This window comes from Pararge aegeria, chromosome 5, assembly GCF_905163445.1.
Source record: "Pararge aegeria chromosome 5, ilParAegt1.1, whole genome shotgun sequence".
Taxonomy (NCBI): Eukaryota; Metazoa; Arthropoda; class Insecta; order Lepidoptera; family Nymphalidae; genus Pararge; species Pararge aegeria.
The window spans coordinates 4851136-4878226 of record NC_053184.1 but is presented as its reverse complement, the minus strand read 5'-3'; the positions used below and the strand labels follow the sequence as shown (position 1 = coordinate 4878226).

At 36.0% G+C, this 27091-nt stretch overlaps 3 protein-coding genes across 3 annotated transcripts in view; 2 read left to right on the top strand and 1 right to left on the bottom strand.

Annotated features, from left to right (window-relative positions):
• Nucleotides 1–27091, top strand: part of LOC120623633 (phospholipid-transporting ATPase VA) — a 106566-nt gene that overhangs the window by 16133 nt on the left and 63342 nt on the right. The window lies entirely within an intron of this gene.
• Nucleotides 50–1813, top strand: LOC120623636. Its single transcript, XM_039889734.1, has 2 exons — nucleotides 50–496; nucleotides 1280–1813. The coding sequence occupies exons 1-2, from the start codon at nucleotides 146–148 to the stop codon at nucleotides 1757–1759; spliced, it is 831 nt and encodes a 276-aa protein (XP_039745668.1). The 5' UTR covers nucleotides 50–145; the 3' UTR covers nucleotides 1760–1813.
• On the bottom strand, nucleotides 1917–3988 carry LOC120623634. Its single transcript, XM_039889731.1, has 2 exons — nucleotides 3372–3988; nucleotides 1917–2706 (listed from the first exon to the last, which is right to left on the bottom strand). Exons 1-2 carry the CDS (start codon nucleotides 3816–3818, stop codon nucleotides 1966–1968), a joined length of 1188 nt encoding a protein of 395 aa, XP_039745665.1. The 5' UTR covers nucleotides 3819–3988; the 3' UTR covers nucleotides 1917–1965.

The window sequence follows — 27091 nt, the reverse complement described above, 5'->3', positions numbered from 1 at the left end:
CACATGCCCGGCGGCACGGCCGGCGGCATGGCCGGCGGCTCATGCATCTTTTACCTGCGGCACGCGCGGCTTTTGGTGCCGGCGGCAGTTTGCTTGCGGCTTCGATACGGAGTGGTAGTGTTGTCGTATTCATTTAAATAACAAAATGACAGAATTTAACTGGGATGATAGTGCTGTACTTTTATTAATAGAAAAGTATCAAGAAAATGAACTATTGTGGAACCCAAGGCATATGGATTTCAAGAATCGCAACAAAAGAAACGATGCTGTTAGGGATATTGCTTCTGTGTTCAACATAGCATCAACAGAAATTGAGAGAAAACTGAAGAATTTATCTAGCCATTATTTTCGAGAAAAACGCAAATTTGAAGAATCTAAAAGGAGTGGATCTGGACGGGATGATGTTCAATTGCCGAAATGGTTTGCTTATAAGGCGTTATCATTTCTTAATGACAAGAATGCACCGGTACCGACTCTGAACAGCCACACACCTAGTGTAAGTACCCATCAAATTCTTATAATTACCTAAGTAGACTAGTTGGTCGACCATAATAAATTTAAAATACATATTTCATTATGCAATATTTTCGTTAATAGGGGTAGGTACAAAGTTTTTGCTTCGCGTATTAATATTTTAGATACCTACTACCTACAACCCGGTAACAATACATAATACCACGGAGCGCGGGCGAGCATACTCTCGTTTTTGACCTTATGTAGTCGGCATAACACTTACCGAAAGCGAAGTATTCGGGAATAAGCGCTCGTGAAGAGTGTACAGGGTTACTGGTGAGACATTTGCAATACTTGAGGACGTGATATATGGCCAACTAGCTGATGCCCGCGACTTCGTTCGCGTGGATTAAGTTTTTAAAATCCCTTGGGAACTCTTTGATTTTCCGGGATAAAAAGTAGCCTATGTCACTCTCCAGGACCTTAACTATCCCCATGCAAAAAATCATGTCGATCCGTAGCTCTGTTGCGGCGTGATTCAAGGACAAACCAACAAACACACTTTCGCATTTATAATATTAGTATATATTAGTATGAAGTATGAAGTATGATATGTAAGATGAAAAAAAATATATAAAGAAATAATATCAATTATTTACTGAGTAAATGTAGCTTAAACTTACATAATTATTTGTATACACTATACATACATGTTATGTTTATAAGCTTGGTTTTTATTTAATATTTACATACTGATAGGATATATTCAAAATATAGTATTGAAGCTTGTTTGCAATTATTTATAAGATTTCCTTTTTATTTTCAGTCTTCTCAAGATAATATCACTCCCCAGACTACGCTACCTTCGACAAGGACTTCACGAAAGCGAAATATAGAGAGAGAACCTGAAGTTGATGAAGCTTTGCAATTACTGAGGGAGATCACGTCTAATGCAAGGCAACGCGATGATGCTGCTATATTTGCAGACTATATAAGTAGCAAGTTGAGGAAGATGGATCATTACACGATGTGTACAGTACAACATCAAATCCAGAATATTATCTATGAAGCAGAAATGAGAATGGGTTCGATGAATTTTGATACTAGTAATACTACTCAGCCTCTTCGTTATCAAAATGTTCGTCCAGGATACTTCACCGGCCAACCTACAACGTTAGCAATGTCACCGTCGCCCTCAACTTCGCGCTCTTACTCTGTTCAATCAGACTATGAAATGCAAAATAGCCCAGATGTCAATACAAGTGACAGTCTGTTACAAGTCTTGGAAAATAATTTAACCAAATAATTTAACCGAAAATAGTGTAATAGATTAAAATAAGGTTACATATTAAAATGACGAAAAACGCAATGCCTTTACTTAAAACTAAAATAAATGTTTATATTTTCGGTTAAATTATTTTATTTTAATAAAAGCTTAAAATTATTGATACATGTTTCTGATTCCTAAATAAAACAATTATTTGAATAATCATATTTTATTTCTTTCAAACATTATATTTGATATTGCCAAGGAAGCTGACCTTGTTCCGATAGAAAATAACATTTTAGCTCATTTCTAATTACACTTGGTTCTACATTTAGAGCGATCTGCGGTATATTTTGTTGCATTTCGTTCAAAACTCCATCAGTAGTTCTTTCATTTCTCTTCATAAAATTATGCAGATGCACACAAGCCATCACGACAATTTTTGCTTTCTCATTTTGTAAACCAATGCGTGAATGCAAAATTCTGAATTTATTAGATAAAATGCCAAACGCGTCTTCTACAACCATGCGCCCGCGACTAAGTCTATAATTAAAAACCCTCTCAGGTGATCCTTTTGCATGATATCCAGAAAACGGTTTTATTATATTCTGTGAGATGGGGAAAGCATCGTCACCGATGAAATAAAAAGGTACAGGTGTATTTCTCCCTTGTAATGGAATCGCTTGTGGCAGACTTAAAGTTCCATCTCGTATCATATCAAATAAAGTTGAATTTCGTAGAACTCCACCATCAGATATTCTGCCCTGACATCCAATGTCTACGTATAAAAAGTTATAATTGGCATCGATTAAAGCTAGCAAAACAATACTGAAATATGACTTATAATTAAAAAACTCAGAACCGCTATTAGTTGGACATAGTATACGTATATGTTTCCCATCGAGGGCACCTACGCAATTAGGTACATTCCATTTCTGCATGAAACTTCGAGCCACTGATAGCCATTCTCCATGTGTATTCGGCATCTGTAAAAAAAATTGTTTGTGATATTTGTGTGTTTAGTTCTAGTTATATGTATGTAAAATGTGTGTGAAGTTCCAGGTAGGGGAGAGTGGGTAACGGTGGATCAAGGGGTACAGTGGATCGAACGCGGCCTATATAATGCGCACATTTACACGATATAGCATTTTACGTTCTATTTTGTATTGCCCTTGACTCGCTACCGGGGTGCGACGGAAAAGTAAGTATGAAAGCAAAATATTTTGAAGTTTTAAAAATGTAATGCTGCAGTTTGTAAAAAGTATTTAATATGAATCAAAAGTCACATGGCGTCATCAGATATGACTATTTTTTTTAAAGAAAGGGAAATCCTTTCTTTAAAAAAATAGTCATATCTATAAACCTGAGAAAGGTAGCCCTAAGATTGCTATGGCAGTGTGTACCTTATTGATTTTGCTCAGGCTTTATTATAAAAACACATTCTAAAAGTGTTAAATTGTGGCAATATTTAGCTCTACAAAAAAGTTGATTCACTGTTACCCATTGCACTCTCCCCTACAGTATAAAATCAAATATTATAATTGTGTCTTGTACATGCCGTAACTGTGTGAATGTATGTGGTCTGTTTTGTTTTCTAATGTAGGTGTTCAGTTTCTAACTACCTAATGTGTTACGGATATTTTGTACTTACCCTTAAATAATTGGATAATGTAGACACCAAAGTTTGACAAACATCTAGAATTATTAAAGAAATAACTTGTGGAGACACTTTAAACAGTGTACCGAGTGAAAAATAAGAGTCTCCTGTAGCCAGGTATCTCAAAGTAATTGCTAGTCGATCGGAAGCTGACACAGCATTTCTCCAGCGGGTGTCAGTTTTTGATATCATGGGTCCAGTTAAATTCAGTAATATTTCAAATTCTTCACTAGAGATCCTTAGAAAAGTGTTAAATTTCGAACGAATATTTCTTCGGTTTATGTCGTCCCTTCTAAAATCTTCAAGTATCGGGGACACATTAGGCCTATTTCGAAGACTTGGTCTGACCCAATATCTTCGTTTGATTTTGCGGTTCTTTTTATGAATAATGACATACAACACTACACTTGCGATACACGCAACTATATCATAGTCCAACATCTTTCGATTCTACGTACACGACTAATTTCAACGAAAGTCACAACACTACTGCGTAAATTGCAACCGCGACTGCAGGCCGCCGGTAAAGCCGGCGGCAAAGTCAGCGGCAAGGCGGTCTGAAAGTCGGCGGCAAACCCGGCGGCATAAGCCGGCGGCATGTGTGGATGCGCCATAAGCCTCATGCACCTGTAATGATACTGGCAACCATTGCCCTTTAGACGGCAATGCTGATTGGCGGAAGATTGCGGTAGTACTTCCCCGGATGTGCCCTCTCGTAAAAAGCCCTACCTATCTACCGACAAGAACTCAAACGTGGGCGGAGACCCTAATGCCTAACTATGGTCTACCCATTGTGAGACCCACAGTGTGTACGGCCGGCTTTACAGTTAAAAGCTTAGAAGCGTTCATTCATAAACGTTTATTACGGTCGAACGGTGATTACAGCGTTGAATATTTAAAAGAGGGCGCGGCGAAAGCAAACCGCGCTAATATAGGTCATTGGTCAAGGTCCCACACGGGTGGTGAGACAGGGTGACATATTATTATCGACAATCGTTTACCGGTAACCGGCTGAAAAATTCACCCAACACGCTATCGGTAATGCCCCCAGCTGTCACTTTGTTGTGGAATCACTAATGTGAACTTTGGTTTATTATAAAGTGGCGTGTTAGGCCGGTTACACACGACTGTACCTAAGTTTAATTTTGATTGGCACACAGTGTCCTGTCAGTGCCAGTGAATTGTCTTATCTTCATCATCCTCATTACTTCATCCGATCCACGTCCTCAGCTGCTGGAAATTGCTAGGGAGTTCCAAAATTCACGGTCCTTGGACTGGCTCGGAAAACCGATGGTCGTTGGGGTACCTAAGTGCTGGAATAGCGACATCAATCAAGTCTCCAGAAGCTGCTGTCCTAAACGGAAATGACAAAACATCCTTTAGACGGCGATGCAGTCAATGGTCTGCGGACTAGGACTGTCACCGCTTAATTATACGGCTGCTGAAAGAACGCGCTCCTGACATCTAACAGTTGGTCAATACAGAACAATAATAAAAATTTGAAAATCCCTTACAATGCCTATCCTTAAGTTTTTCATAACTGGTACTGGAGATTTTTTTCATTTTATATCATCTGCTTACCCTGTGCATACCCTCTATGCACGCCACTGGTAAAGCATCTCATATAAAAACACCTACACTAGTTTAACTGGTTGTTTATATTACAAAATATGTAGAAATCCATACTTATCCATATTATGAATGCGTAATGTGTCTGTTTGTAGGTTACCTTTTTTTTTTTTTTTACCGAGAAAATGCATGAAGCATACCTCCACTCCGTAAGGCGAAACGGAGTGGTTATGTGGGACTTGCAACCACTAAAAACTCTGTGTGTCCCTCGACAGACTTATAAGTGAGAGTACGGGATTCACTTTGCGTATTCACCGCACTCTCGCCAAGGTTTTGACCCCCAATGCATGGCAGGTCCCATCGTCGATGGCCTGGTCACTGCCGAATCCTCCAGGTAGGCGCACGCTACACGGCACGCCGGTTTGTTTGTTACCTATATTACTAGCATCCTGGAGAGCACTTGGTGAAATTTTGCATCCCAGGGCCATAGGATACATTTTACCCTGGCAAAAAAAGAAGGTCCAGGTGCTATGAGTTTTAAGCTCTTGTTGTAATTAAAATTTCATATTATTTTCCTAATTAAATTAGAAACGGAATTATCACGACTACCAAGGGTCAATCGAGGCTAGGTAGTTTCATGTGAGTGTTTTTTTTTTAGTTGTGTATAAACTATGTACCCCGATATAACGTCACGGAACGGAACGTCAGTTATTCTTGATTCGTTGCGTATGTACTCAATAGACGTGTCGCAGAGTGATTCATTAAGTGGCAATTATGTTGGTTCCGCACGTCAACATCGCCTTGGCAATAAACAATTTCACTGGCATACCAACGCACGATGGTCACTCTGTGGCTCCATCGCTCTTGCAATAATATAATAAGCAGTATTTTTTATTTTCACGGAACTCGTAAGCTAAATTATGTTTAAGTGTTATGAGTATGAAGCTCTCTCTTTTTAAGGTTCCTTAGTTTAACCAACAGTGTAAACAAGGAACCCGTAAAGTTTGCCATGTTTTTAAAGCCAAGTAGCCAAGTTTTTATTTATAGTAAAAATTATAGGCCCAAGCCAAGCAACACTTCGCAGGGCATGCAAGGAAAACGGAATCAAAATCAATTATATCAATTAAATCCTTATATTTACACTAGCGATCCGCTCTGGCTTCGCACCGGTATATATTAGAAAAAAACTATAGAGTTATTTTTCGGCGACTGTTGCAAAAAAAAATGTTATCTAGTTACAAAAAACTTAATTAGACTTGGTTGTTTATATGTATGAACTATATGTGGAACTTACCTAAACGATGGTGAAAACAGCACCAAAATCCGATGCGTGGTTTAAGAGGAGTTAGTGGATAAACATACAGACGCTGAAAGCTACTTAATTTTACACTATGTGGAGATTCGTTTAGATGTTTTCTTTAGAGTGATGACATTAGAAAAATCTGTCTCAAGAACTATAGCAGAGAAATAACTGCTGACTGTTTATCTATAATATACAAATATTTATTGTATAAGTATTATTCCAAGTAATATACTTTTGAATGAGAGTGATGATAGTGAGAAGTACCTCTTAAAAAACAAAGCTATCGGTGTATCAACTATTTCAGGGGATATACCTACCGTTTATATGAATAGCACATACTAATGTTATAATTTTTAATACACATAAATACATACACTTGGAGAAAATATCAATTTTATAAATTTAAAATGCATATAAAAATGTTCGCTATAATATTATTGTTTGATTGCTAGAGAGTCGAAGGTTCAAATCCTGTCCGTTCCGAAATTTTATTTTTAATAATATTTTTTTACATGCATTATAAAATTAGCATGTACTAGTACATATTTATTATAATCATTTATAACACATTACTGGCATTAGTAGACTTCACACGCCTTTGAGAACGTAACGGAGAACTCTCAGGCATGCTGACGATCATCAGGATATTGTCCTTTACCGTAAAAGCAAGTGTTATTTAAATTGCTTAAATTAAAAAAAGCACATAGATTTAAAAACATACGGAATCCTCTTTCAGCCATTATTGTGTGCATTATTATTGCATTGTGTCCATAAACAGTGAAAACGGTCCGCGACCGCGCACGTCTCACTTCACACCAACGGAATGTTGCTACCTTACAAATTTATCCTATTTTTCCCAGTAAAAATAATTACGGTTCAAATAATTACTTATACTGCTATATGGAATGAAGTGACTAACCGCCTATGCGAGAAACACTACTAAAGTGGAGTGGTTTTTGATGCTTCAATATTAGTTTTCTACACGGTTTCTGTATGTTCTTATTCTGTGAACAAGCATTTATCAACAGAAAATTCGGTGGAAGGGAGGCCGAAGTCTTAACCACTAGGCTATCACCACTTCCCGTAATACATAATTTACAACGTGTAACCGAATTAAGAAATAATGTTAAAAGATGTATAAGTATATTTCATAAGGAAACCCTGTAAAAATATTAAACTAATAGAAGCATATATATCTTTCATACAAAATAATTCAAAGCATTTTCAGTTTTTACTTATTGCAACCCTATTGAAGATAAAAGACCGACACGCGCATAGTACCTACGATACGCGACGCGTACCTAATAAAAGTAACAGGAGTCACATGATTTTAATTTTGCATGTGATGTTAGGGTTGTATCACATTTTTTTCAGTAAAATTTGTGGCAGCGGTTTACTCAAAAACTTTTTGTGTTTCACATATAAGTCTCAGAGATGGTACATAATGTACCTCTAAAGCCTGTGAAGTATTATTTTAGTTTTCATTTACAAATTGTATAGTTATATGTATAATATAGTAAGAGAAGTACGTCACTGGTTTTATCGCCCGCTTTACGATACAGTTATCCGTTTAACGATTCGGTTCTCTTCACGTCGCAAACAGAGAATTCCAGCTAAAAATAGTTATATTGAGAGGCTCAGCTTGAACTTGAATTAATTAATATCTTTTGAATGACATGCTCAGGCTAATAACTTGTCAAGGACATGCCAATAAGTTTATATTATCGAAGCAGATTTTGGTAAATTACATGAATCCATAATTCCAGAATTTACGGAAATGAGAAAAGAGAGTGGAATTAAGACATATTTAAGGCTTAAAAATAAACGTTGAATAAAGTCGCAATAGATACTCAGTGTTTTGTCACGCACTGCCATTTGAAAGGTTCTCTCAGTTGAAGTTTGAAAAACGCTGTATAACTTTCCGATTCCGAGGTGGCTCCACAATTATATAATTGTTGACCGATCTTTACTTCTTTAATATACATTTATTATAAAGAGGAATGATTTTTTTGTTTGTTTGTTTGTTGGTGTGTTTGTACTCAATAGGCTCCGAAACTACGCCATATGATAATGTTAGAATATAAGTGCGATCCAGGGGATAGGTTCTATATTAAACAAATAAATAAAGTGAAAGTCTGGATTTTCGATATAATTTCCTCTTTATTATCATTATATGAACGATTAGGGGGTATGGCAGTTATACTAAACCCATACCTCTAATCGGTTTTTACGCGACATCGTCGTTTCGGTGTTAAAATTAAAATCGACTTTACGTTTTAATCTTTAATTAAGTTATTCACAATTAAATTAAAACTACTATTTGTTTCAAGTTAACCCCTATTTGACGAGCTCAGTGTCGCAGTGGTGAGCACTGTGGTCTTATAAGCGGAGTCTCGATTTCGATTTCCGGCAGGGGCGATTTGGATTTTTATAATATCCAAAGGAGACAAACACATAGGTTTTCGTGCAATCGTTCAAATAATGACAATAAAGAAGAATTTACTTCGAAAATCCAGACTCACTTTATTTATTTGTTTATATAGAACTTATCCCCATCTAAGAGGTTAGCCATTTACTAGGTAGGATTGCAATCACACGCTAACTTGTAGTGGATTAAAATTAAATTCAACAAATGTACAAAGAAAATAATGTGCGCATAGATAACATATGAGATAAGTTAGATAACATCGAACGTAATACGATCCCTTTCGTGTCATAAAAGAATAGTTAGTGGACTTGTCACGCCGAGCCTATTTCTTTGTAGATGCCGCTTTGAAAAGTGAAAGTAAAAATATACCTCCATCCGGATACGCCATGCTAAAGGTGTGCTGTGCTATGATTGAGCTGTATATTTATGTAGCTGGGAAATCCCTTGCGGCGGCTAAACCTGTACAGATTTACATATTGAAACACAAGTATGTAGCCTTGCCACTGAACCTTAAGAGCGTGGCATGACCGGATTCGATTTCAGTAGGCGATGTTGTAATTTGCATTTTTTTTTGATGATTTTCGTCGAGTTCGGTATAATTTTGTATCTTTATTGAAGTGTGTTCTCTTGGAAGAGATAGTATTATCAGTATAAATTAGTAATTGAAATTTAAAATAACCAACATATAAAGATTGTTTACATAATAATAAAAGTTTAGTTTACGCTATTCTTTACAGTACTTTTACAGTAAATTTATAGAGTGGGTAAATATCCAACCTTTTTATAACTATAGATTTGATAAGATTTTACAAATACCCTAATAATTATCAATTAGTTAATAGATAGTTTTCAAGAAACAGTTAAAATTATATTTGATTAACAACCAATGTTCATGACATTGAGTTGGTTGATATTTTGATATAAATTTGACTATATAAATAATGCTATCGATGCACCTCAGTCCTTCATGGACTCGAACGATGCAAAGATACCTCCCGGTGTCTTAGTCGTTTATCACTATTATTTATTTGACGGCCGACTGGCGCAGTGGGCAGCGACCCTGTTTTCTGAGTCCAAGGCCGTGGGTTCGATTCCCACAACTGGAAAATGTTTGTGTGATGAGCAATAAGTGTTTTTCAGTGTCTGGGTGTTTATATGTATTTTCTAAGTATTTATGTATATATAATTCATAAAAATATTCATCAGTCATCTTAGTACCCATAACACAAGCTATGCTTACTTTGGGGCTAGGTGGCGATGTGTGTATTGTCGTAGTATATTTATTTATTTATTTATTTATTTATTAACTTAACCTCGAACCTTTGTGTATTGCTGATTTCTTAAAATAACATTTCTTACCATCCCCCGCGGACGTGTCTCAGTAGCTTCAAGTTTAACAACCAAACTTCAGTAAAGGCCCCTTCCTTTACGTTATCCGATGTCATAAACAAACAACGCACAGGTATTCTAGTTTAAACAGGGTCTGTCCAAAAATTAAGCGTCCACTGTTAAAGGTTAAATAAGTTATTGTTGCAAATACTTCTCAGTAACAGATGCATTATGATATTTTATTGCACGCCTCATAAGCGAAGCGTTGAGGTTGTGCTCTACTCTCGACATTTCAAAAAAAGCAGTTTTCTCGAAACTGAAATAGATTTTTTGTTATTTATATTGCACTTACAGGTTAATTTGAGTACACTAATATCAAGTCAAATAATTTGTCAGGCACATAAAATACATTTCAATAACATTTTTTTTGTTTAACATAGTAAATAATAACATTAAACATAATCTTTTCTGGACGTCCGTGTATGGACGGGTGTATGTGGCATCAAAATTGGTCGAAAAAATGATCGTATCGGAATAATTTTTTTTTAATTATCTACAGTAACACACGACATAATTTCTTAGTTAATATGAGCGTTCAATTCACTGTCGTTAAATTTCCATGTAATTATTCTAGCTAATATTAATTGTAACTTTCAATGTGCAATCATTATGACATTCCCGTATCTTGTTTACAAAAAATGAATAATAATTAATATGAAAAAAAAAAATTGAAATGAGCATTGAAAGTTTCAGTTAAAAAAAATTTTTTGAGGCGAAGATTATGAGGCGTGCACTTTTGGATTTTCCAAATTTTTTTGAATTTTCTGTGGTATGATCTTTTGAGACTTTGGCCGTGGCTACCACCCTACCAACAAAGACGTGCCTCCAAGCGATTTAGCGTTACGGTACAATGCCGCGTAGAAACCTATTAGGGTATGGGTTAAACGTAATTGCCACATCCTTAATAGATTAGCCCGATACCATACCATACAATATTATATCATCAGTTACCACCAGGTAAGATGGCAGTCAAACTTCAACTTGTAGTGGAATATTATAATGTATGCTATTTGTCAAAAGTTGGAAAGCAGTAAAGAAATGCAATATACAAAAGAAAAATATTGTTTTGAATACATAACTATCGTAACAAAGATACTCTTAACTATTCCAATATATCGCAGTGGCATATAACTAACAAAGGCGTGTGTCCTTTTGAAAAAGTGTAAAATTGCTAAGTGAAAGTGGAACTAATACGTCCTTTGGACAGTTTTCTAATGTAGTGACTGACTGTGACACGGTTTCGCTGTACTGTAATTTGGCCTTTTGTTTCGGCGACTGTGCGTGGGATAGCTGACTTAACGACTTTTATGATATCTCTGTCGACCGTTTGCCCTTTGTAAGCACTTTACGTTCGAACAACGAAATGGCACGTATAGTCTTACAGGTATTTCTTTAATTCACCAGGCTAATATAGAACAAGTACAGTGAAATTCAATTGAGCTGGGCGGGGCACATGTAGTCGTAGGAAGGATAGGCGGTGGAGCCGAGTGATTCTGGATTGGCAACCGCGCACTGGACAAAGAAGCATCGGCCGACCACCAGCTCGATGGAGGGATGATATCGTAAATGCTGCAGGGAAGAACTGGATGCTAGTAGTAGACTGAGATGGCGTGCAAATGAAGCGGCCTTAGTCCAGTAGTGAACTAAAATAGGCTGATGATGAGATGACAGTGGTGGTAAACAAGGCTAGTAATAACTTGCACATTATAAAAAATTACTCCATCCGAAAGTTGTTACGATTTCTTAAAAGAGACACTGACAACAGAGACAATTTTGCTTTTAATATTAGTACCTATGGATAAAGGCCACGCCTACTCTAAAGAGAACTGTTCGACCTTAGGATCCGGTAATCAACAGCTCAGCAGCTGAGTAAAGAATTCGTTGGGTTCGGTTAGGTAAACCTTATCTTGGCATTAAACCCAGAGCACCGAGCATGCCACTGTGGGATAAGTATGCAATAAACAGGCAGAACATAAAATGAAAATTCCTTCCCCAATACTTTCGAGTTATAGCTCAGCAGCTTTGCCCCATAACTAGATCCCGTATAGGACATTCCGCTATACAAAGTGTAACCAAATTACAAAATACTGTGCCACCCGCACAGGTATATTTCATAAGGTGTCACCCTGTAAAAATATTAAATCACAAGAAGAATATTTTGTTTTCCATACAAACGAATTCAAAACATTTTAAGTGTCGGGTGTGTACTTGTGACAACCCTATTGAAGATGAAGGACCGTCATGCGCATATAACCTACGCTACGCGACGCGTACATAATCAAGTAGTCACTTGATTTTATTTTGCTGTATCTGATTTCTTCCTTTAAGCGTTTCGGTTTCACAGATAAATCTCAGAGATAGTACAGTAAAAGCCTGCAAAGTATTATTTCGGTTTTCATTTACACGTTGTATAAGTACTCAAGTTAAACAAGCCTAGCTGTATCAAGGTCAGCAAACTGTCAAATTTTTGATTGCGTAGGCAGCTGTGCTGAGTGTGAATTTCTTTCTGTTCTTTATGTGGATGGAAAAACTGCTTTAAATCATTATTTAAACTTAAATCTATTTGTAAAAAAAAAACATTTATGGAATGATTAAATCGTTTCCTAAATATAGAATACGCTTGCTAACCCAACGTGTTTTTGGAATTCAGATAAAGTAATAGAGTTTTAATATGTTTAAACAATTTAGATTAAATACGTGTAATGTAATTAAGGTCGTTGTATCTGATCGTATCTTTTGTGTTGATTCCGTGTCTTTAACATGAAACGTGACATTATCAAAGTATTATCATAAATAAACAGCGGCTTTAATTTAAGTGGTAAGTTGGAGTATGCCCGACTAGTTTCGAAATAATTCGGGGCTCCTAATCATGAGCTTGTTCCCGCGACGCGGCACCAATGCAAACAAACTGCGTCGAGAAAATCCACGTCATTTTAACTGTTGCCCTCGATTTTTTTCAGCATGCATAAAGGTTTTTAAAAATTTCCATGGTAGGATTGTAAATATTTTTTTTTAACGTCTTAGGTGTGAGTCGAACAGTACTTTCGAATTCATAATATATCTAAGGATAAAAAAATAATATTGATAACTTTCACAAACAACAGTATAAATTCTTAAATTGACATAGTAACCGAATAATAATACGCAGCGGTTCGGCATTCAAAGACAAAATACTCATCAGCTCTTTACAAATCTCTTAACGGAACTGACAGACCTATATATATACAATAGGTTTTATCTGCGAGAGACATTGTTCATAGAAACATGATGGTATTTTAAACCTTTCAATTTCGTCGAGTTTACGACCTACGCAAGTTGTGCACTCATGTAGATGGCACTCAACAAGGGTTCAGGTCTCAAGACAGCCACTTCCTTTTGTCGACTTATAAGTCCCGGGTTCGACATCCGAATTTTTAATTTGAATAGTTTTTCAGGTCTTGTCGGGTGGGAGGAATCGACCGTGGTTAGAAACCACTCTACCTACAAAATCGTGCCGCACCGCGATTAACGCTTAACGCTGCCATGCTATCACAGTTTAGCCCGCTACCATCTTAGTCTGCACCATCACTTACCACCAGGTGACACTGCAATCAAGGGATAAAGTGTGGTGCTTCAAAATAACTTCGTTCCTAACCTGTCATCGTGGCTAGTTGCCCAATGTGGTGTAGACGATGCAATTACCTCTATTTTATTATCACTGGACAGACTGTTGTCACTTTGTGTTTGTCTCCAATTGATTTACGTCATTTTAGCATTGCAACTTATGAAGCTGTAATACGAATTTCTCGGGAATGTCCTATGAATCAAACCCAAGTGTTTTGTCTCCAATTTATTGACGTATTTTGGGCGCTGCAACATGGGAAGCTGTATTACGTGTGTTTCTAGACTGTCCTATGAGTCGAACTCAGTATTCTGTGCCTGATACATAGTAAAACATGCTAAGTGCTAGATCACTGAGGCCGTTACAAGTTAAGTTGGGAATAGTGAAGAGACTAAGTGAACACTTCTCCCGGTACCAGCACGTTTTCCATACATATATCGCAGGTCTGCTGCTTATTATACCCGTATTTTAGACTCAGCTGGTAGTATTTTTATGGTCGAAAATTTTGATTGAAAACTTTCTAACGATTACGGCTATGGTTTTGATAAAACTGCCGACCACACTAACAGGTTAGCCATAGGTTAGTTAGGGTTATTCTGTACCTCAGTTGTCACCGAATTAAGCTAGCCACTGTGGAAAGTTGCCAGCATAATTAAATAACGCCCTAACCATTATTCTTCATTACGTAATTGTATCTGCCAACCGAGTTCAAATCGACTCAGTTGGTACCTTAAGTTTCAGAATGCAAAATATGAATTTAGTTAGAGGTGCGTGCTTGGATTCGAACTCTGACTCCCAGAATGTGAAGTCCAAGTCCTACCCACTGGGCTATCACCGCTTTAAAAAGGACATAAATGTATATAAATATATGATATATCAAAAGAAATAATGGCACTATATTGTATGGTAGCTTCAGAGTCACATTACATATAATGGAAACAACAAAGTGCGTGCTCTTATTTCTCGTATAACAGTGAAAGCGGAACGGTACGTCCTTTGGTTCCTGTTCTAATGTGTTGCGATAAGATATGCTCTCATTCAGTACCATTAGGTAAGTTATTCTACGCTCGCAATCGGAACCGTTTTCGAATATTCACTTAATATAGTATGTGGTGCTCTAATTCCCGGTAAACAGGCGAAACTGTGTTTAGTGTATGTGTGTAATGTAGTTTTATATTTATATACATATACTAATATTGTAACGTGTTACAGTAAATTTATAAAGTGGGTAAATAATTAAACTTTTGATAACTATAAATTCATATTTGCCAGATATTTTATTAAATAGTTAATAGATAGTTTTCAAGAAACAATTAAATTTATAATTGATTAACCACCAATGTTTGAACATTGTTTGGTGGGTATTTTGATATAAATACGACTGCATTTTCGATGAACGTCACTCCTACATGGACTCGAACGCTGCAAAGATACCTCCCGGTGTCTTAGTCGTTTATCAAAGCTAAAGTTTTTCTTAGTTTTGTTGAACGCGCTTATCACAGAAACTACGCGTTTGAATTGAAATTGTTAAATGGTTTTTTGAATTGGTAGGCCACTTATCGAGAAAACTATTACAATTGCGCGAAAATCTAATATAACCGAATTGTTCTCCTTTTAGGATTCTAAAAAGTTTCGTGACAGCATATTTTATCTTTTTAGGTCAACTCACTAATACCTTTTTATGGCAATGAAATTTTTTCTTAAATAATGCATGATTTGGGAAGGGTTTTTCAAAACAAAGGCGAACGAAGTCACGGGCAACAGCTACATAGATGTATCTATAATAATGGCAGCGTTGCCTTTATCTTTAATGATGTACTCTTCGTACCTGGATTTCTGTCTAATATGAGTAACTTCCTCGTTAGCCTAGTGGTTAGTGTCAACTTTGGTTCACAAGGTCCAACATTCGATTCCGAGGACGGATTGTTTTTTTTTTTGTAAAATTAACATCACAGTCCCCAGTGTGGAGTTAGAAAATTGGCGCTCACCATCCCTAAAGCTCGGAGAGCACTCTTACATGTGATAATCGCTAAAGCCCGCCAACCCACATTGGTGCAGCTTGGTAGGTCAATGCTCTTAAACCCTCTCTCCTATGAGAGCAGCAGCGAAACGGGCTAGAGATGAATGATAAATGCATTTCATCGGAACATTCAAACAAAGTGCCAATATCGTTGCTCTTGCCATTCAGGTCATTGTATAATTGCACGATGTCGCTAGCTTCTACTGCATCAGTAACCGGGTTTTGTACGCGTAATGAATTTCTTATATGTATTATATCCGTTAAGCTGTATTCATCATTTCATCATCCGAAACCTATTAACATCCCACTGCTGGGCAAAGGCTTCGCCTCTCACAGCAGAGACGGTTTTAGAACCGATAGACCCACCACGCCGACTTAACGCGGTTCAATGGGAATTAACGACTATTACCTACCACAATTAAGTGGCACACAGACAGCTTTACGTGCTCTTCGACGCACGTCCGCCAACTACCTAACTCCGGGCTGGTTGAAAAAATCGTTTGTAATATTTTGGCCAGGCCAAAGATTCGAAATCAGGACCTCGTGATCCTCAGTTGAAAATTGTAACGACTAGACCAACGAGGCAGAGGCAGTAGAGCTAGTTGCAATTTACATAATAACTAGCGGTCCCTCGCGACTTTGTTCGCGTATAAGGCAACCTTTAAAGGTAGACATGCTGTCGTGGACTTTTTTTTAGAAACTTAAAGAGGAACACCTTTGTCGTTCATGATTTTATCGAAACTTTAAACTTTTACGCAGCGCACGCAGCGGAATGTCTCAATAGGGAAAAAAACCCGATTTTGAAACATTCTTAATTGGTGCTATGCTCCTATTGGTCCTAGCATGGATTTTTTTTTATAATAGCCTTTCTCGATAAATGGACTATCCAATACTGAAAGAATTTTTCAAATCGGACCAGTAGTTCCTGAGGTCATGGCGTTCAAGTAAACAAAAAAACTTTTCCGCTTTATATACGAGTATTAGTATAAGATTATATACTTAATTACAGAGGCTAATGTTTCTGACTTATGTTTAAAAATGTAATAGCTACCACCAATTAATTATCTAATAAGCTCTTTGATGTTGATTAACTGGATTGAATCCCGTTATCTTAATACATTTTGCCGCTATCTATGAAATACTGAAAACATACCCAAATTAATGGGCAGTTTCGACCACTTTTACTGATAATTGGAATATGGTGATAGGCTCGGCCGTAACTTAAGGAAGATTTTCGCGCGGGTGAATTTCTGTGAACACTTCGTTAGGGCGATGCAGGATTTTTATGACGGCATCTAGTTATCATAGCTCGGAGAACCGATGAACGCTGGAGCAGCAAGGTCCTGGAGACCAGTAGACAGGTGGTGGTAGGCGCCCGAAATGACGACCCAGTGATGGCATGCGCGTGAGCAGCCCACGGTACTGGACAGTACTTGGACATTGCAACATTACTTTATTTTTCTAAACAAAAAGATTTTTTCTGCAATAAACGTAGCCTAAGTTACTCCTTATTAAATCAGCTACCTGCCAATAAATGTTCCGTCTAATCGGTCCAGCTATTTCAGAAATTAGCCGGAACAAACAGACTGACAAGCAGGCAAGAATCGTAAAAAATGTTACTTTGGTGTATATACCGTATTTATATACATGTAGTAAAAAACAGTTATTTCAATATTACAAAGAGACACTCCAATTTTATTATACGTAAAGATTTAATATACATGTAAAATATATTCGAACGGTATAGTTCATTCATTGAACTTAATTAGGTACTGCTAGCTAGTTCTCGAGTCAAGCTTTATTATAGTTTACATTGTATGTAATTAAGCGAATATATTTGGACACCGCAAAATCGGTTCAGGATGTAGCTGAAGGTTAGCGCGACATTAACGAGCTTCCATTTCCACTATAAAAGTTTAAGGTTTATGACTTGTAGTTGTGGGGACTGCGATGTATCATTAATAAATCGCATCGTCATGATTACTATGTAAATGCGACGCTTGTGTAACAATGATTTAGTTTCACTACTACGATACTGGGTTATTTGTAATCAATACTATTAATAAAGCTGAAGAAAAGCTGAAAGTTTTTTTGTTCGATCGCGCTTATCTCTGGAACTACAAGTCAGATTTGAAAAATTTCGTAGCCCCATTCTACAGGAAGGGTACCGCGAGTATATTAATCGTTTAAAACATAAAAGAAAAACGTGTGTGTACGTATGTACACGCGTTAGAAGTTATAATTCTTTAGCATAGCAAAATATTTTTTTTTTATTTTTCGCGTTATTCTAAGTTTGTAGAAAAAACGAAACAATAGAAAAAAAGTTTTAATACATTGAAAGTTTTATTTTTATTATATAACGCATTATCTAGTTCTCTCATCATCGGAAAACCAAGTTTTACTCAACATGAAAATTTTAGATTTTTTTACAATTGAATTTAATTAAATCACCGGAATGAGCCCGCACACTTTGACAATTGAAAGTGCACACTCTAAACCTTTTTTTTTTAAAAACAAAAATATTGACTATAGCTAACTTCAGGGTGTCTTTTGTGACGGTGTGCGCGCTCATAATTTGCCTCTAACGCGCCAATTGAAGTATAACTTTAAAACCTATTCCAGTGAGCTGTTATGATTGTTCGGATTTTTTTTAGTATCGAAACATTTAATTAGTAACGTAGTACAGATCAGAGATCTAAATACTATAACGTCTCAGGAAAATGTACAAGGCCTGATATTGCTCGCTAATTAACAAATAGTGTATGGTGAAATCAGCTCTTAAAGTTTAATTATCTTTTCTGGTAATTTATCTTTCGTTGTTGTTTTTACATTATAATTCAAGCTCTTACTATTATTTATTCTATCTAAGCGTGGGGGCATTATAATTTATATTAAAAACATATATAAAATTATTTTGTTCTGCTTAATGAAGCATGCGTCATACTGCAGCTGGTTTTAAACATAGGTAAGGCACAACCACTTGTGCAAATCCTACCTTAAGTGTTATTACAATCTGTATTACACTACGTAGGAAATAACAGAGCATTGCCTTTATGAGAATTCGAACTATCACTAACAAGCATGAGTGACGCCGAATTATTCTAAGTCCATCAGTGGACGTAAACTGGTTGAACTTATGATGATGATAAAGATTTACGACTAGTTCGAACCTAACAGAGGAGAAGAGGAGAGAACTTACTTATATTAATTTACAAAAATGTATCTTACGAACCTCCAAACTTCAAAATTTACAATTATATACTCTAACTAGCTGACCCGCGCAACTTTGTCTGCATCGAGTCGGTTATTAGGGGTTTTAATATCTTTAAAAAACCTAGAAACGAATTGCAGCGCTACCTACCAGGTCCATTTTTACTTCCAAAGTATGTTACTCGCGGCCGCGCGGCCCGTTGCATTTTTCTTACTTTTGCGTTTCTATGCCCGTCGTAACTTCTAAGCGATAGGTTCAATTTGAACAATTTTAAAAGTAATTTGCAGGTATATAATCAAAATTCATATTTATAAAACTATTTATTTGGATAAGTATTATTAATATCATGATAGGAATGTCAACATCTTACCATACCAGTTTTTTGAAAGAAAAATTAATAAAAAAGTAGTTATTGTGACTTAACCATAACAGTTAGACATATAGAATCGCGGATTCTTTTGTAGATAATCACGATTACTTTAAACATGTAGTACATTATATTTATGTATCATCAACCATTTTCGCGGCGTACGCCAATAAAACTCTAAATCGGTATGACATCTTTAGAAACATCCTTATATTTCAGCCAATTCACAGAAAACCATAGTAAAATATCCACCACACTAAAACCATCCATCCATACTAAGATCCATCCATCTATACATTCATCCTCACAAACTTTCGAATTTATAATATCAGTAGGATGATACACATGCATTCGATCGTAGTACCATATGCCTTGCGACTTGCTGGTATCTGCGAAGAGTTATGTCCTTTATCTGCGACAGTATTTATCAGATCTTTATTAAAATTAGACAATACATGCTTGTTAGTATACACTTTCAAATAAAAAAAGAATTATTAAAATCGGTTCAAATTTAACGGAGCTGTGAAGTAAAATTGATAAAAACTTTCATCCCATTTCACGGAGGAAACTTTTTGTTTATCGGGATAAAAAGTAGCCTATATGTTGACCCGAAATATCAGCTACCACTATACCAAATTGTATTTAAATCCGTTCTGTAGTTTTCACGTGATGCCCGGACAGTAAGACAGACCGACAAAAATTAAATAAAAATCTGTTTTGGACTCCCCCAATCAAAATTTTCAAAATATATTAAATGTACAGAAATCTTCCAGTTACAGTTTTATTATACGTATAGATTATATTATATTATATGATTTGCATAAACAATGACCTAGTGGATAGGATTTTGGCTTCACTCTCGGTAGAATTGAGCTTCATACGGGTTACGTAACTTGAAACTTTCCCAAGTTATTTGCGTTTTAAGCAATTCAATATCACTTGCTTTAGCTGTAAAGAAAAACTTCGTAAGGAAATCTGCCATGCCCGAGAGTTCCCATCCACTAGGCTTGCCTCCTAGTTCCTACTTATTCTGGGAGGAGACTTCATGGTTTGATATTGACAATGATGATGATTTGCACGCCCACAAATTGCTCTACTAATTCTGTATGATGTATGCTCTCTATATGAATTAGTTTTTAATCAATATAGGAAAAAACAAAAACTTTCCAGAGGATTTCCTCTACTACTAGTAGGTACTTACTTCGGTTTCGCAGTAAAATCATTTAGACCATTTTACATAAGCATACAACTGCGGCTTTGACAACGCATTTATAGTTAATGAATTTTAATAGCGTTATTAGCTGCCGTGACGTATATATTATAACTTTAATTATAGTTTTATTAACCAATGTACAATTTATTGGCAATAAAATGACTACGCAACATCCTTCAACGTTTCAAGTTTATGTATGAAGTTAAGACCATCCGACCGCATATGGATTAATGGATTAGCTAATTTAAAACCTCAAAGCTAATTAAACGTGTTTGTTTTATTTATATGTTACCTTTGTGATTGATTTTATTTGTAACTATCTGTCGAGCTGCTACCTATGTCATTTCAATCGCAAACAGTTTAAAGCTTCGCCTCGGCAATCAAATATGAAAACTTCATATGCGAAAAGAAAATATTAAAATTTCTTTTCGCCTATGAAATTTTCAGAACATAGTATTATTACTATGGTCTTGTTTGTCTTTCTCTCCCCTCCGTTTGTTGGTGTATTTGTCAGATCATTTTAAGTGAATTAAGGAATTCAGTGACTTCAAAATCAAATTCACAAATATATTCTCATTATATGAAGCTGTCGGAAGCTGAAAATAGAAATTAAGTAGTTACATACTTAAAATTATAAAGATCTGTGATTGAAGCAATATTTTTATCCACTCACATGAGCATGGGGTATTTTTATATGTAATGATTGTTTTTTTTTGCGATTAAGTCTCCTAAACTACTACTACTCAGACACAAGTTAAACAAAGGAGCAAGTGATTGAAGATGCAGTGGAGGCATTTATACCTTTGACATAAATACAAGAATCAATGAACGAAATAGGTCACTAGACTGAGTGCAGATTAAAATAGCAGTGCTGCTTATGGAAGTAGCTTCTGTAACAACTAAATAAACAGCACGGTTTATGTTTAATGCTGATAACACATCTACCAACGCATTCCGCGCCCTAACATTCGAATATTTCTTACTGAAAATTTGAAATCATATATTTACAGTCTGAAAGGTTACTGAATATATAGGCTGCGATTCAGTAACCTTGTCAACAACTTGCCAACCTTTTGTTATATTTTGTATGGAAATAGCCAAGGCGCCATTGTCAATCTGTTAGCAACTCTCTTAAAGGTCTACACTGTCGGAAAAGTTACCGTTTCAAGTATTCAGCTTGAATAGATAAGCTGGAAATCGGTAACCTTGTCAGCAAATTGCCGAACTTTTCTCAAAGTGTGTGTGGAGATAACAAGCTGCCATTCATATATTGGCAATGCTCTTAAAGGTCTAAATTTTTGGAAAATAACAGTTTTAAACCTTCAGCTTTAATAAGTAAGATGCGAATCGGTAACCTTGTCAACAACTAGGCAACCTTTTGTCAAATTTCGTATGGTGATAACAAGCCGTCATCTGTTACCAACTCTCTTAAAAGTCTAAACTGTCGGAAAAGTTACAGTCTCAAGCATTAAGCAAGAATAGGTAAGCTGCGAATCTGTAACCTTGTCAAAAACTTGCCAACCTTTTGTCAAATAATGAATAAGAAAGTAAACCATTTCTGTAGGTATAAAACGGAAAACCACACCTATGAGCACATACGACCTTTGCCAATACATGTGCGATCATCTTTAATTACCATGATTTATATTTATGTAAATGCACTAGCCTTTTGAATGGCACCCCGCCAATGTTTCCAAACAATCTCGGGAGGAATATTTCGAACTGGGTTTTTAAGAGTTGCATGCGAGTTGAATGAGAAGCACAACATCCGTGCGCTATTTTGAACCCTGTTGAGACGTGTTAGGCATTTAGTATTTAATCGAAATGGAAAATTGGAATAATTTTTACCACATTTATTTTAGCTTAAACATATATAAAAATGAATCGCTAAAGTGTTGCTAAGCGCAATTCTTGAGAGCAGCTGAACCGATTTTGCTAATTTAGAATATTCCTTGATGTACGAAGATGGTTCTTACGGAGAGAAAAAATTAAAAAATTACCTGAAAAAGTATTAAAACAACACTTTTCTATACTCATACAAACGATTCGTAATAATACTTAAAAACCAATTTGAACTTTAATACCATACTGTAAAGTTTAAGTGTTAGTGGAGAGATTTTGTTTGTTGTACCACCTACTTATTTCTTATAACATTTTCTTGTATGCCTTTGGTTGCCTGGAAGAGATCGCTATTTAGCGATAAGGCCGCCAAATTGTACGTTCTACCTTATTGTGCTGTTGTATTTGTATCTCTGTAAATTTTCTCTGTGGTGTACAATAAAAGTGTATTCATTCATTCATTCCGGAACGGCAAAAAGTTACGATTGGGAAAGTAATGTAATATACTTTGAAAATAATGGATCCGGTAGGTAACCGACTTGATGCAGACGAAGTTGCGCAGGTCAGCTAGTTTAACATATATATGTTGCCCTTCATTTAACTCATTTGCATTTATAATATTAGTATGGATATATTAAACATATCTATGTAATGGAATCTGTCGATGCCAAGGCCTGATTTTCTTTGGCATTGATATCTTACGAGATTAAGATCTTAAAATACGTGTAAAAACAAAATGTTCGATTAGGTAACAAAGAAATGCATAAAATGCCATTTTATGACCGAGCACATACACTCTGCTTTTTATTTCAATTGCGAGGTAATGAAACAGTGAAATTTTAAGTAAATATACTATTTCAGTTAACATCAAAAGTAAGGTTCAAAAAGTTTTGTAGGTATGTTTAATGTAATCCTATTTTATGGCGTATTTACAGTATTTGTATGTTTTATTTTTTTCGTTGAATGGTTTTTTAAATATTTTTATGTACAAGGGCATAAAAAACAGTTTTACTCCACGAATATTAAACAAACATTTTGAGGGAAGCTACAGTCAGACAAGTAAAAATGGAAGCGAAGAAAAAGAAATAGCAGGTCAGACAAGTAAAAATGCTAAGTATTTATATCCTTACTGATATTATAAATGAGAAAGTGTGGTTGTTTGTTTGTCCTTCCCTCATACCCCAAGCAAGAACCCAATAAACATATTATGGCATAGAGTTTGTTAAAAGGAAGGAGAGTGACATAGGCTAATTTCTTATTCCAAAAAAACGACCGGATTTTTTCAGAAACCGTAATAAACGGAGACGAATAAAACGCGCAAAAGCTAGTTTTTTTTTTTAATTGATAAAATAGTTGTTAGGAGGTTACCAGGGAAAATCACTAGCCAAGAGTCCACCCCTTCAGCTAGTGGTAATGTTAGACAAACACTTGGAAGGTTTCACATCTAATCTTTTCCGCCTGCGAAGCCAACACTCGGTGCTTCGGTACAGATATGTGTGAAATATAGAAAACTTACAACCAATATATTACGTGCCTGCCTGTCACGACTGAAAATTGCTGTGTCAATGTACCTATAAGTCAAAGTCAAAGTTATATTTTACCAACCCAAGTCTTATTTTCGGGCTTTTTTTTGGCTCAAAAATGTAAAGTTATTTATGAGCATGTATGAGCGTACATGCCTAAACATTTTACTACAAAAATCTTATTTCAAGAGTTATATGATACGTTAGATTTTTTATTATAAAACCAGCTCAATAGGGGCTTCACAAAAGTGAAACATCATTACATACATACATGCATAGACTGTCAAACACGATGCAACGATGATTAGTTGGGTAAAAAAATCAAATACAAAATATATTCTTTCGATATTTACACCAGTTGGGATTGCAGGCATAAACACGTCGGTCTCTCTATTAATAAATAGACGTCGAGCTAAGAACAGGTTCTCAACTTTCGTATGCATAGATTGACCTATACTTGACAAAACCTTAAAAAAAAATTAATTTATTCTCTCGATATTTACTCCGGGTGAAATTGCAAGTATACAACGTGTATATAATACTTACAATTTCACCCGGGTTGCATATTCCGGTTGTCGGTCTCTAAGGCCCATATTAATAAACGGACATCGACCTATGAACAGGTTATCAAGTTCGGTCTGCATGGATTGATCGATACTCGAGAACCCACTTACCTCGATGTCGGTTTATTAACCGACATCGAGGTAAGTGGACCTAAATCTCTCCCTTTTTACGAGGAAAGCCTGTGCCCAGCATAGAGTTTGCTAATAAGATCGGTTCGACGATGTATCTTCGTTAAATCTGATCTGATTTTGATGTTCTTTTTCTTTCATTAAGTCATGTCTACCTATACGTAACATAGTACAATAATAAGTCTGGGTTAATAGAAATTCTATTCGATGAGAGAAGCCACGATGGTTTCCGAAAACTTATAAGTACTGTAAACCTAGCTGATTTATTCGAATTTGCGAACACTTACACAAGGAAACTGTTTTGGTTAGGCCACGAGGACTAATTTGTCCTTATTCTCCTACCGTATAGTACACTAAGGTGTTGAATATGACATAGGTTAAATTAATTAATCAATAGGTACCTATTATTACTGGAGTCTTGATAAATTACATTGACCCCTAGGTCCCTATTGCTGTTGACGAATTGCGTCCACAAGAGACTGGCCGGTGCGTTTTAACAAATTCGAACCACAACCTAACCTTAGTCTAGTTTCGTAGACCATTTTGGGGAAAAGACGAAATTTTCTTTCTTTATGGGAATTAATTACTTGCTGAATTATACTCCGGAAACGTTTAAATTATCGCTTTTCATTATTATATATTGTAGAAGGTAGAAGCTCATGTGTATATTACGTCCTCATGTTGCCATGAAACATGAAGATGTGGATATTAAGTAAAGTACTAAATGTCTAAAACTTATTAAAAAGTGATAGATTAAATTACAACGAAACAGCTTTTAGTATGATTTATGAATGAAACTCATTTGTATAATTTAGCCATTGACTAATTCAGTGTCTATTTTCATACCTCAATCGTAACCATGTTAGGTTGAGAAACAAATTAAAAATCTTTCTACACAAAGACCTTGAGCATATTTGCATCATAATAAAAAATATTTATTCTTTTTTTTAAGTCTTATCTTGTTTTTATATTGTATTTAAACCTCAGAGTACCCTGCGAGAACAAGCAGCTACATACCTGGCCATTTTTTTTTTTACTACGCCGGTAATGGGATGATGGTGATGACCGCAAATCGAACCCGCAATCTAACAACTAGACCCACGAGGCATTGGATTGAGAGGAATGTCACGGTATATCTCATACTCAACGCAAATATGCCACACCTTACTTGTGTTAGGTACTAATGACATACACTAGCAGATGACTCAGTAAATGATAAGGGGCAAATGCCCATAGATATCAGAAGAGGTAACGTTACGTGGCCGTTGGTATTTTTATTCAAAATAAGAAAGACTTGCACTAATTTCATAGGTACTAAGTAAGGTAAGTATAGTTTGGGTGTCTACAGAAAATAATTGGTAATATACCTAATTTTGATGAAATTTAGATGGTAAAGGATTTTGTTGCTAAAAATTCCCAACAGAGTTCCCCAAAACCCGTATCCAGAGGTTTATTCCTTTTTTGATCACTGCGGACCGCTAAATCGAAATCCCAATTTACAAAAGACGCCCTGGAGCGTCCGTCGGGGCGTGGATGCTCTGGAAGGGTCCGAAGAGATCATTAATCAATAAAATATAATTACGCTGAGCCACAGGCCAAGCAATGTCTACTGAGAAAAGACCTATTTATTTCTCGGGATGCTTGTGGAGTTTACTCAGTTGACTATCAGACAATTTCAAATTGTTTGAAATGTTAATCCCGAATACCTAATCTATTCTACATGGATCACCTAACTGGGTTCACTTCGCAGTCTAATCTGGGCCTGGTATAAGAGTTCAAAGGCTAGTTGCTTTTGAACGGGATAGAGAGATTTGATCCGAGTCATTCTCGTGAGCAAAGAAACCTTATCGAATAGGGAAATTGCATGTATTTCGGAAAACCTCTATCCGTATAGTAAGCTGTGATGGCCTAGTGGGTAAGACTGCAGCCTCTGTTTCAGAGCGAGTTCTATCCCCAGCACTTCTGACGAGTTGTGTGCGTTTCAAGCAATTAAATATCACTTGCTTTAACGGTGTAGGAAAACATCGTGTAACCAACATACCTGAAAGAATGGCATCCATATACTGAAACGAAGGCATTAGAAAAATAATTTAGCTCCGTCTCAAACACTTTGGTTAGAGAAGCACCGCCATTTCCTCATATGGAGTAATAGCTGGTAATACATACCATACCTCCATCGCTAATTGACGCCGGACTGAAGCGATAATTATTTCTAACTGCCAAGCATTGCTAATCACTTTGTACAGTCATTATATCCTCACAACACCTCCCCCTCAATAACATAACAAAGGTTATGGATTTTACCGTCTACAATTATTTTCAATATTTGTTTTTGTTACGCTAATTTTTGTTAGGGACATTAAATATAATATATTGAGTTGCAAATTGCCACGAAAGGCTTACGAATATGAATCTTTATTATGGATTTGGGTATGTCCATTCGAGTAAGTTCAGATTTTTGTACTTCACATTCGTTTTTTTTTTCATTGTCATAATAACTTACGTATATATGAACTCGTCAAACATATTGTGTTTTAATAATTCTATGCCTTTGTGCAT

Excerpts from the sequence above, each read along its gene's own strand:
- LOC120623636 (XM_039889734.1), top strand. The coding sequence starts at position 146 with ATGACAGAATTTAACTGGGATGATAGTGCTGTACTTTTATTAATAGAA. Across the intron at positions 497-1,279 it reads TGAACAGCCACACACCTAGT|TCTTCTCAAGATAATATCAC; the intron begins GTAAGTACCCAT and ends TTTTATTTTCAG.
- LOC120623634 (XM_039889731.1), bottom strand. The coding sequence starts at position 3,818 with ATGTTGGACTATGATATAGTTGCGTGTATCGCAAGTGTAGTGTTGTAT. Across the intron at positions 2,707-3,371 it reads CATTATCCAATTATTTAAGG|ATGCCGAATACACATGGAGA; the intron begins GTAAGTACAAAA and ends TTTTTTTTACAG.